Genomic DNA, 13,139 nt, shown 5'->3' with positions numbered 1-13,139 from the left:
CATTGCTCTTCTTTGAAATTCTACGGGATACTTAAGGCCACCAAAGGAGGCAAGTCAGCTTCTAGTCTAGCTTTACTAGTACAGTGCCTGATACACGATAGTGTTTGAGCAGATTTTAAGCAAATCCCTAAAATAGAATAGAATTAGGAATATTACTAAATAATCAGTACCGACATTTCAGCCATTCAACTGTAATTATAGAACACAAATATTACAGCACACATATAGGCTCTTGGGCCAAACATGATACCAAATTACACTATATCTATCTGCTTGTACATGATCCATATCCTTCTATTCCTTACATGTCTAACTGCCTATATAATAGCCTCTTAAATACCACTATCATGTCCACTTCCACCACCACCCCAAGCAATGTGTTCCAGGCACATACAACTCAGTGTAAAATAATTTTTACCCCACACATCTCCCTTAAGATTTTCCCCTTCTGCCTGAAAGCAAAAAGAGATAAGGATTCTAACTATCTACCCTATCTCTACCCCTCATAATTTTATAAATCTCTGTCAGGTCTCCACTCATACTCTTATGCTCTGAAAACAATCAAAGTTTGTCCACCCTCTCCTTATATTTAATCCCAGCATCATACTAGTGAACCATCAATACTCTTTCCAAAACCTCCAGATCCTTCCTATAATGTGGTAACCAAAATTGCACACAATATTCCATATGTGGTAAGACCGAAGCTGCAACATGACTTCCCACCTTTTATATTCGGCATCCTGACCAAAGATGAAAGGCTATGCTCCTCCATTACCACTCTATCTAATTGTGTTGCCATTTTCAGGGAGCCAAAGGCTTTTACCTCAAGATCTCTCTGTACAACAATGCCCCCAAAAGACCTTGCCATTTACTGTATACTTTGCTTCTACATTTCAACATAGAACAGTCCAGCACAATACAGGCTCTTTGGCCATCATGTTGTGCCCACCTTTTAATCCATTCCAAGATCAATCTAACCCTTCCCTCCCACATAGCCTTCCACTTTTCTTTCATCCACGTGCCCATCTAAAAGTCTCTTAAATATTCCTACTATACCTGCCTCTACCACGACCCCTGGCAGGGCATTCCATGCACTCAGCACTCTGGTAAAAATCTTACTTCTGACATTTCCTTACACTTTGTTCCCATCACTTTAAAAGTATGTCCTCTTGTATGACTTATTGCCACCCTGAGAAAAAGGTGCTAGCAATTCACTCTTTGCCTTTTATCATCTAATACACCTCTATCAAGTCTCCTCTCATCCTCCTTTGCTTCAAAGAGAAGAGTCCTAGCTTGCTCAACCTTCCCTCCTCTCTAACCCAGGAAGTATCCTGGTAAATCTCCTCTGCACCCTCTCTGAAGCTTCCACATCCTTTCTATAATGAGGTGACCAGAACTGAACATAATACTCTAAGTGTGATCTAACCGGAGTTTTAAAGAGTTGCAACATTACCTCGAGGCTCTTGAATTCAATCCCCCAATGAAAGTTAACACACCACATGCCTCCTTAACCACCCTATCGACATGCAGCAACTCTGAGGGATCTATCAACTTGGACCCCAAGATCCCTCTGTTCCTGCACATTGCTAAGAATCCTGCCATTAACCTTGTTCTCTGCCTTGAAGTTCAATCTTCCAAAGTGCATCACTTCACACTATTCCAGACTGAACTTCTCAGCCCAGCTCTGCATGTTGTCACCTACAACAACCATCTACACTATCCACAACACCTTCGAGTCATCTGCAAACTTACTAACTCACCCTTATACTTCCTCATCCAATTAATTTAAACATCACAAAGAGCAGGTGTCCCAGAACATATCCCCATCAGAAAGCCATGCTGACAATTCCGAATCAGACTATGCTTTTCCAAATGCTCATGAATCCTGTCTCTAGGAATCCTCTTCCCTATAGTTTGCCTACCACCAACATAAGGATCATTGGTCTATTATTCCCAGAACTATCCCTATAACCTTTCTTGAACAAAGTAATAAAATTTGCTATCTTCCAGTCTTCTGGTACTAGTCCTGTGGTTGGAGAGGATGCAAACTGTACAGCAATCTTTTTCCTCATTTACCATACGAACTTGGCGTATATCCTATACAGCTCCAGGGACTTATCTGTCCTAATATTTTTCAAACGTTCCATTGCATCCTCCATCTCAATGTTGACATGCTCCAATACATTAGCCTGTTCTACACTGACCTCACATTCATCAAGGTCCCTCTCACTGGTGAATACAGAAGCAAAGTAGTCATTAAGGACCCCCTTGACCTTCTCTTACTTCAGACACGTTACTCTTTTTAAAAAAAATCACTGATCAGTCCTCTAGTTATTGTCCTGTTCTTTACGTATGTGTAGAACGCTTTGGGGTTTTCCTTGATCCTTTTCACCAAGGCCTTCTCAGATCCCCTTCTAGTTCTCCCAAGTCCCTTCCTAATATCCTACCTGGCTACCTGATAACTCTCAAAAGCCAAATCTGATTTTTGCTTCCAAAATCTTAAGGCTTCTTTCTTCCTCTTGATGAGATGTTCCACATCTCTTGTCAACTACGGTTCCTTCATCTTATAATCCTTTCCCTGCCTCAATGGGAGAAACCTAACCAGAACCACATGCAACCCGCACATTTCAGTTGCATCTTTCCCTGACAACAAATGTTTTCAATTTATGCTCCCAAGTTCCTGCCTAACAACATCATAATTAACCCTTCCCCAATTAAATACTTTCCCATACTGTCTGCTCCTATCCTTGTCCAAGACTATGCTAAAGGTCAGGGGCTTGTGGTCACCAACTCCAAAAGTGCTCATCCTCCAAGATATCCATCACTGGACCAAGTTCATTGCCTTGTACTAGATCCAGTATGACCTCTCCTCTAGTTGCCTGTCCACATATTGTGTCAGGAATCCTTCCTGGACACACTTAACAAAATCTGCTCCCATTTAACCTCTTGCACAACAGACATGCCAACCGATATCAGGGAAGTTGAAGTCACCCATGACAAACAAAATAGAAACATAGAAAACCTACAGCACAATACAGGGCCTTCAGCCCACAAAGTTGTGCCGAACATGTCCCTACCTTAGAAATTACTCAGCTTACCTATAGCCCTCTATTTTTTTTAAGCTCCATGTACCTATCCATAAGTCTCTTAAAAGACCCTATCGTATCCGCCTCCACCACCATTGCCGGCAGCCCATTCCACGTACTCACCACTCTGAGTAAAAAAAACTTGCCTGACATCTCCCCTGTACCTATCAATCTGCTCCTAAATACCTCTGTTGCTTCCAAAGTGTAACACCTTACATTTGTCCAGATTAAACTCTGCCAATCCACAGTTCATACTTACACTTGATCTATATTCTGCTTGACGACCATGATATCCACAACTCTGCCATCTTTGAAGTTCATTGCAACCTTACTAACCAGCTCACTCCCATTTTCACCGAAATCTATCACAAACACACACATATTTAGAAGTCCACAAACAACTGATGTCACAAAACATTCATTCCCACTGATCACAAACTCCAGCCAGAATAACACCCATCCACCACTGCCCTCTGTTTTCTAAGGGCAAGCCAATTCTGAATCCAAACTACAAAGTTAGTGCTCATCCAATGCATCTTAATCTTACAGGTCAGCCTGTCATCAGGGACCTTGTCAAATGACATATTTTTAAATCCCATGTAAACAACATTCACTCCCATCTTAAATCACTTCTGTAATCCCCTCAAAAAATTCAACTGAGTATGTTAGGCATGCCCTGCTTAGCAAAAAGACAAGTGGTCTATTGCTAGTAAGCCCATACTTTTCCAAATGTGCCCAAATTCTATCAATACAAATCCTCATCCATTGCTTCCCTACCATTACTGAGAGGTTCATCAGCCTATAATTTCCTAAGTTATCCCTATTGCTTCTCTTAATCACAGAAAAAACACTGGCTACTCTCCTGCACCCAAGATCCTCATTTGTGGCTGGACATGATACAAAAAAAATCTTTGAAAAAGGATCTAGTGCTAACAAAAAATCTTTAAGGCATGAACAATCTGTTTTATTGCCTTTCTCAATAACCTTGGGTAGATCTCATTAAGCTCTGGGTACTTAATGTTCTTCAACAGACGTAGCACCACTACCTTCTTGATCCTAATTTATCCTAGACTATTAGCATATCTCTCCCCGCCACGTCCTTCTGCTTGGTAAATATTGACTCCAACAACTCATTCAGTACCTCTCCAGGTATAAATTCCCTCCTTTATCTTTCAGTGGTCCTACTCTCTCCCTAGCTAGCTTAATGTATGGTAAAATTCCTTTCTTTAACTCTACTTGCCAAGGACATTTCATGGCCCCTTTTTAGACCCCTAACAAGTCCTTTCCTTCTTTCCTTATATTTCAGAAGGACTCTGTACGATTTTAGCTTCTTTATGAAAATGTTATCAAGTTTTCTTCATATAAAGCATACATTTGGATCACACCATTTCTTTATGTATTGCAGTAAAAAGCTCACATAAAATCCATCTTTAAACTTTATATCGATGCTCATAAAATTTTCTTTCACATTATTATAGAAATGCAGGCCCAAATACATAACTTCAAAAGGATTACAGGTGACCCTCACATTATAACTATTCAGTTTATAGAAATTTGCTTTACAGGATAAACAAGACACTATCCAAAATTTGAGATGCGGAATAAAATGTTCTCTCAGTGTTTAAGATATTAAAAATACAAAAATAAAATTAATTTTTTATTAAACTTGCTTTTCTTGATGCATGTGCAGATCACAGATTCACTCTATTGAAATTCACTAAACAGACCATTTCTACAAATGCAACCATCCTTCTCCCCCCACCCACCCACTTATACATATTAGGCAGAGGGTGTCCGTATCATAACCACGTGAAACTCTATATAAAGGAAAATTATCTCAGGAGATACACAAGACAACTAGCTAAGAACATATTTTTTTCTGTGCATTTCAACATTATTGTTGATCTGATATTAGCCTTAATTTCACTTTCCTACACCGTATGCCTCCTTTATAGAATCAAAACTGTGTCATCTTCAGTCCTGAATATATTCAATGATTCAGACTTCTTACTCTTTGCACATGAAGAAATTCCAAAAATTCACAAACACTCAGAAATTCCTCATCTCCCCCCTAAATTAGTGAGGCGATATCCTGAAACTACATCAAGTTCTAGGTTTCCTTATATAGGGAAGCAGCTTCCCGCCATCTGAAACATCAAATCCTCTCGTTACAATTTTTTAAACTGCAGTTGCACAGGTCCAACGATCAATTTTTCTTCCCAAGTCAAACTTTTCAACCCAGGAAGCAACCTAGCGAAATATCCTGAACTAAGAAATACATTCCTTCTTAAATGAGATGACTAATTGCAGGTGGAGTCTTGCTAAAACTCAATAAAGTTGAAACAAGATCTCCTTTATATTCATTCCTTCTGTAATATAAATTAACATGCAATTTGTCTTCATAACTACTTCCTGTACATACATGCCAATTTCTGAATTATCATGTAGGAGGAAACTACATCTATTCATACTGCAGCATTCTGAAGTATCTCTCCAGTTAAATAATATTCTGTTTTCCTATCCCTCAAAGTTCATAACCTCACATTCTTCCAAATCATAGAGCATCCGACAAATTTTTGGCCACTTGCAAATAAATATTCCTGCAGCAAGGTAAATGCAGATTTAGAACCACTGCACGTATACAGTGCCTATAAAAGGTATTTACCCCCCTTGGAAGTTTTCATCATTTATTGTTTTACAACATTGAATCACAACGGATTTAATTTGGTTTTTGACAATGATCAACAGAAAAACTCTCATGTCAAAGTGAAAACAGATCTCTACAAAGTGATCTAAGTATTCACCCTCTTAAATATGATAAACGAAATCATCAATGATTCAGCTAATTGATTTAGAAGTCACATAATTAGTTAAATGGAGATCTGCTTGTGGAGACCTGTGTGCAGTCAAGGTGTTTCAATTGATTGTAGTAAAAATACACCTGTATCTGGAAGGTGAAACTGCTGGTGAGACAATATTCTTGCAAAAACTGCACCATGAAGACAAAAGAACACTCCAAGCACCTCCGTAAAAAGATTATTGAAAAGCACAAGTCAGGAGATGGATACAAGAAAATTTCCAAGTCACTGAATATCCTTTGGAGTACAAACAAGAGAAAATCCGCAGATTCTGGAAACCAGAGCAACACACACAAAATGCTGGAGTAACTCAACAGGCCAGGCAGTATCTATGGAAAAATGTATTGTTGACGTTTCAGGCCAAAACCCTTCAGCAGGACCGAAGGAAAAAAAAGCTGAGTAGATTTGAAAGGTGGGGGGAGGGGAGAGAGAAACGCCAGGCAGTAGGTGAAACTTGGAGGGGTAGGGATGAAGCAAAGAGCTAGAAAGCTGATTGGTGAAAGAGACTGAAGGCCAGGGAAGAAAGAAAAAAGGGGAGGGGGAGAAGCACCGGGGGGGGGCATGGGCGGGCAAGAAGATAACGCGAGAGAGGGACAAGCAGATGGGAAATGGTGAAAGGGGCGAAGGGGAAGCGGCATTAATGGAAGTTTAAGAAATCAATGTTCATGGCATCAGGTTGGAGGCTACTCAAACGTAATGTAAGGTGTTGTTCCTCCCACCTAAGTGTAGCCTAATCCCAACAGTGGAGGAGGCCATGGATGAACATATTGGAATGGGTTTGGGAAGTGGAATTAAAAGATCCTGTGTTGGAGTGGAAATGCTCAGCGAAGCGGTCTCCCAATCTATGTCAGGTCTCACTGATATAAAAGAGGCCACACCGAGAGCACTGAACACAGTATATGACCCCAACAGACTCACAGGTAGTGTCGCCTCACCTGGAAGGACTATTTGGGCCCTGAATGAATCCCTTGGAGTACAGTTAAACCAATCATCAAGAAATGGGGAAAAAAATGGGACAGCTGTAAATCGGCCTACAGCAGCCCGTCCTCAAACACTGTATGACCGTGCAAGAAGGGGACTAGTGAGGGAGGCCACCAGGAGACCTATAACAACTCTGGAGGAATTACAAGCTTCAGTGATTGAGATGAGAGAGACTGCACATACAACTGTTGCATGGGTGCTTCACCAGCTGCAACTTTATGGGAGAGTGGCCAAGAGAAAGCCACTGTTGAAAAAAAACTCACATGAAATCTCAGCTAAAGTTGGCCAGAAGGCACGTGGGAGACTCTGAAGTCAGCTCTGAAGAAGGTTCTATGGTCTGATGAAACCAAAATTGAGCTTTTTGGCCATCAGACTAAACACTATGCTTGGTGTAAGCCAAACATTGCACATCATCAAAAGCACACCATCCCTACCATGAAGCATGATGGTGGCTGCATCATGCTGTGGGGATGCTTCACTACAACAGGCTCTAGAAGTCTTGTGAACGTAGAGGGTAAAATGAATGCAGCAAAATACAGGGAAACCCTGATGTAATCTTCAAAAGAATTGCAACTTGGGAGAAGATTTATTTTCAGCAAGACAATGACCCCAATCATAAAGCCACAGCTAGACAGGAATAACTGAAAAACAATAAAGTTAATGACCTGAAGTAACAAAGTCAGAGTCCAGACCTCAATGCAATTGAGAATTTATGGTTGGACTTGAAAAGGGCTGTTCACTCACGATCCCCATGCAATCTGACAGAGCTTGAGCAGTTTTGTCAAGAACAATGGGAGAAAATTGCAGTATCTAGATGTGCAAAGCTGATATAGACCTATCCACACAGACTCAAGGCTGTAATTACTGCCAAACATGCAGCTACTAAACGTTGACATGAAGGCGGTGAATAATTAGACAATCAATTATTTTGTGTTTAATAATTGTAATAAATTTAGGCCATTTTGTAGAAATTTCTTTTCACTTTGACATGAAAGAAGAGTCTTTTCTGTTGATCAGTGCCAAAAAAGCCTAATTAAATCCACTGTGATTCAATGTTGTAAAACAATAAAACATGAAAAGTTCCAGGGGGAGGGGTGGGAAGGATGCTTTTTGTAGGCACCATATTTGAGAAAGTCATTGAAAAAGTTAACTTCATACAAGAGGTAATAAATATGTCTAACTAGTCAGAAAATACTTAAGGAAAGAATGCAAATCTGTTGAAAGAAACTGAACACTGTATGAAAAAATAATACAATTTTCTAAACAGTCAAAACACCAGAACAAAGGATACTGGGCTAGCCACAGTCGCCCGCTAAGAGTTTAGGACGTTTTCATGTGTTTAATTTGACAAATTTGACAAAATTGACATTTTCTTAATGAATAAATCTTCTTTAATTTTAGATTAATAGAAGTTTTTTAAAATAGACTTTTTTCTGCTTTCAAATCCCATTTGTTTAAAAAATAAACATTTTCTCTCATTCAAAGTGATGGGCATTAATACTAATACATGATCCATAGTAAACTGTTTTAAACGATACCAATTTAGAGCAGATTACACAGGGCTCAATTGATACCCATCAGGAAACTTAGCCAACTAACCAAAAGCTGCATTGCCTTACATTCAATGTTCCAACCATCATGTTCCTGGATTTCAATGTTGAGACTTTTGGCAGAGATAGTATTGGGACAATGATCGTGCTGGTTTGGTCATTGATTAAGAGTTCAAGGTATTAAAGGCTGCAACAATATGACTTGGAAGTCTTTTGATGAATTCCTGAATAGCAACAGATTAATATTTCAAGTACTTTATAACTAGTATTTTAATTGTATTTTTGTATTTTTCTTGTAATGCAATAAACATTTTACTAACAGTGTTGAAAGAGCTTTCAGATGCTGGAAGAGCTACAAACAGATTTTCAGAATTTTATTTATTATTTCCAACAATTGAACAGTATGTCTAAAACTTGCAGACATATTTATAACAATATATTATGATAGAATTCCTTTTCTCCTGCGATAACCTTTACCCACTGCTAGAAATTGGAAAACACAAACTACGTAACTTCCAACTTCTTTTAAACAAAGTAGATTTCTTTGAAAGAAAGCAGGAGCGTTTTTGTTTTAGAATATCTGATAGTGAATAACTTTATTATGTCATTACATTTTAATTACTTTAAATACAGCATTCTCTTCATCATAACAAGGATGAGATGCTTTGTCCTGAAGTACCAGGATCACACACTTTTTAAATAAACTACAAAATCTAGAACAATTCTTACCCTTGTAGTGCCATTTGTTTCTCATCTGCACTCATGAATCGCCCTCTGGTAGAAACAGCAGCACCACTAATTTTATTTATCTGAAGAGCAAAATGAATATGATAGTGAGAATTGAACAGTGTCAATAGTTTAGTTAAAGAAATTCACTTTAAGAGTCTAAACTAGTGGTGTTTAACAACTGGCTCAAGTCGTATTTGCCCCAATGTGAAAAGTATCGATGGATGTCAGGCAGTGGTCAGTGCTGCAACTGCTTCTTTCTGGGATACATGTTGATAAAACAGATCTGGACTTGAAGAGAAAAAATTCAAAACTTGAAGATGACACTAAGTTTTATAAAATCTGGTAAACACTGAAGATGAGAGTAATAGATCACAAGTTGGTGCAGGTAAGATGACAGAACGGCTGACAAATGGCAGATGACATTTAATACAGCTTGGGTAGAAATAAAGAAAGAATCAAAGTAAAAGGACAGTATATAAAAGGGTAGGGAGGAACAGAAAGGCACAGGTATCTGTGCCTAATCTTTGAATACGGCAGGACAAGTTGACAGAATAAGGAAAAAAAATGGATTCTGGGTTTCATAAATGTAGCACAGGATACAAAAGCATGTGGGTATTTAAATATCTAGAAAACAAGGCAAGAGGAATATTGCACCCAATTCTGGTCACAAAAATATACAGAACATTCAGTTATACAAAAAAGCATTCAGTTCTACTATAAAGCCACTTTTCATAATGCTAACTGGATGTGATCCACTGAAGAATTTGCAAACTTTTAAATGTTTTTTTTTTGGCCGGCTGGTGGCACAGTGACATCAGCGCCAGACTCCAGAGTGAAGATTCCCGAGTTCAAACCCAGTCGGGCCACTCCCGGGCATGCTTTCCATCCGTGCTGGGTTGAGTGTAGAGCTCGTAACTCGGCCTCATAAAAAAAAGACTGCGCTGTGAGGATGTGGGGGACCACTCACAGATTCTTTCCTCCAAGACAACCACTTGAAAAAAAAAGTGGTTGCTGAGGCTCTGGTAGAGTATGACACACACAAAAAAAGTTTTTTTTATTGCGGGGGGGGGTACTGAAGTGGTGATAACATCATTTTAATTGTGAATTAAAGAGGCAGTTAAAAGTTACTTTAGAAATGGACAAGCAGAAAAAAAGCCTTGGGGAATAAAGCTCTTTACATGTAACCTCCCTATGTAAATTAAACATCAATGTCTCTCAAGAATACAGGCTGCTAGTTCTTGTAGTATTTTGGGTTATTCCATCTTCATCTGCTTAATCAGTGAATTTTCTTCATTATAAGTTCGTAACTGGAAATTTTCAAAGATGATTGCAGTGTTCAGTGCACAGTATTTGGGTATGGGCTGATTAAGTGGGAATAATTGCCAGGCAATAACCATCTCCAACAACAGTCTGACCACTTAATGATTATTATCTCTCTTAACCCCATTCCTCTGTCTTCTCCCCATAACCTTTGACGATCTCACTTATCAAGAACCTATTAACCTCCACTTTAAATATACTCAATTGTGGTCTCCACAGGTTACCCATGCTCTGGCTAAAGAAATTATTTCTCATTTCTCATCTCTGTTCTAAAGGGACTCCCCTCTATTCTGAGGCTCTACCCTCTGTTCCTAGATTTCCCCACTAAAGGGGACATCCTATCTAATTCCACTCTATCTACGCCTTCCAATATTCAACAGCTTTCAATGAGATCCTCCACCCCCCCCCCACTCTTCTAAACTCCAGCGAGTACAGGACCAGAGCCATCAAATGCTCCTCATATAGCAGGTTAACCCTTTCATTCCTGGAATCATTCTCATGAACCTCTACTGGAACCTCTCCAATGCCAGCAAATCTTTCCTTAGAAAAGAGGCCCAGAACTGCTCACAATACTCCAAATGTACTCTGACCAATGTCTTATAAAGCATTAGCATTACATCCTTGATTTTATATTCTAATCCTCTTGAAATGAATGCTAACTTTGCATGTGTCTTTCGTACCTCCGAATCAACTTGGAAGTTATTCTTTAGGGAATCCTGCACAAGGACGACAAAGTCCCTTTGCAGCTCTGATTTCTGAATCTTCTCTCCGCTTGGAAAATAGTCTACGCCTTTATTCCTTCGACCAAGTGCATGACCATACTCTTCCCAACACAATATTCCATCTACCATTTCTTTGCCCATTCTCCTAATCCAAGTCTTTCTGCACACGACCTGCCCTTCCACCTACCTTCGTATCATCCACAAACCTGGCCACAAAGCCATCAATTCTGTCATCCAAATCACTGCTATTTATCTTGAAAATAAGCAGTCCCAACACCAATCCATGCATAATACCAACAGCCACCAGCAGCCATCTAGAAAAGCCCCTTTACTCCTACTCTTTGCCTCTGCCAGTCAGCCAATCTTCTTATGGTCATTGCTGCTTTGATGCCAAAGGCAATCACTCCCACCTCACCACTGAAATTCAGTTTTCGGACTATGTTCAGACCAATATTGTAATGAGTTCTGGAGGAGTCACTCAGGCAAGACCTAAGCAAGACATAACAGTGTATGTCATTAGTGACTGATAGCATTATCAACACTAACTTCTATTAGTTTGCTGTTGATTAGAAGATAGTATAATGCAATGGCTAAAAGTACACAAAAGCACATTAGCAACTTGCAAAACAAATTGGATACTTAGCTGAAAAGGATAATGAATCACTGTTACGGGGAGTAAGGAAAAATTATTTGGATATATTATCTTGTATAGGTACCAGAGAAATAAGGGGTTGAATACCCCCTCATACTATGATATTTTTCTACTCCGTGATTCTAACTGCAATTTCTTCTTTATTTATAATTCAGATGATACAGATATTGTTGGAAAAACCAGTATTAATAATCTCTAAGGTAGTGGCTGTTGACCTGACAGTTTGTTGAAAGTACTTCCTTAGTACTTTGGTAAGAATTTGTAATATTCAGATGCAACACGCTCATCAAGGACTGATGGCAGATTTCCAATTAAGGATGATGTTTTTCTTGAAGGATAATTTGCAATCATGTGTTTGAGACTAACCAGCCTACTCAGGTAACTACATTTTATAGACTGGGCACATTGAAGCCATAATAGGCCAGTGGAAGGAATAAATATTTAGGGTGATAGATGGGATAACAATTGAGTGGCCTGCTTTGCTCTAGATGGTGTACAAATTAAAGTACACTCGCCCAGGTAAGTATTCACCAGGGAAAAAGACCTTGGCAATTGTGGGGATGACTTACAGCGGACTGTAACACTTGAGCACATAGACATTAAGAGGATATGCGGAAATTTTGAAAAGCGTTAAGTTAGATAAGTCACCAGGACCAGATGTGATATACCCCAGGATACTTTGGGAAGTAAGGGAGGAGATTGCTGAGCCTCTTGCGATGATCTTTACATCATCAATAGGGACGGGAGAAGTACCAGAGGATTGGAGGGTTGCAAATGTTGTTTCCTTGTTCCAGAAAGTGTAGATAACCCAGAAAATTATAGACCAGTGAGTCTGACTGCAGTGGTGGGCAAGTTTTTGGAGAAGATCCTAAGCGGCAGGATTTATGAGCATTTAGAGAGATATAATCTGATTAGGGATAGCCAGAATGGCTTTGTCAAGGGCATGTCGTGCCTTACAAGCCTAATTGAATTCTTTGAGGATGTAACAAAACACATTGATGAAGGTAGAGCAGTGGATGTAGAGCATATGGATTTCAGCAAGGCATTTGATTGCCGGCTGGTGGCATAGTAGCATCAGCGCCGGACTTCGGAGAGAAGGCTTCCGAGTTCGAACCCAGCCGGCTCTCCTGGCGTGCTTTCCATCCATGCTGGGTTGAGTATCAAGCTAGCAACTCAACCTCGTAAAAAAGAAATTGCCTGCTACAGAAACATCAACAGCAAAAAGTTGATGGCCTATGCTC

At 39.5% G+C, this 13,139-nt stretch overlaps 1 protein-coding gene across 3 annotated transcripts in view; it reads right to left on the bottom strand.

The window, feature by feature from the left end:
• LOC140197630 (KH homology domain-containing protein 4-like) overlaps positions 1-13,139 on the bottom strand; it is a 60,392-nt gene that overhangs the window by 29,684 nt on the left and 17,569 nt on the right. For 2 of the 3 annotated variants that reach the window (XM_072257872.1, XM_072257873.1), the window contains exon 4: positions 9,205-9,284. In XM_072257872.1, coding sequence (XP_072113973.1) covers positions 9,205-9,284 — 80 coding nt within the window. Of the gene's footprint in view, positions 1-3,345; positions 3,449-9,204; positions 9,285-13,139 lie in introns of all 3 variants that reach the window. The other variant, XM_072257874.1, reaches the window with a different exon arrangement.

This window comes from Mobula birostris, chromosome 5 (assembly GCF_030028105.1).
Source record: "Mobula birostris isolate sMobBir1 chromosome 5, sMobBir1.hap1, whole genome shotgun sequence".
NCBI lineage: Eukaryota > Metazoa > Chordata > Chondrichthyes > Myliobatiformes > Myliobatidae > Mobula > Mobula birostris.
Note: the sequence above shows the minus strand (reverse complement) of the source record. Positions and strands in the feature narration are given on the sequence as shown.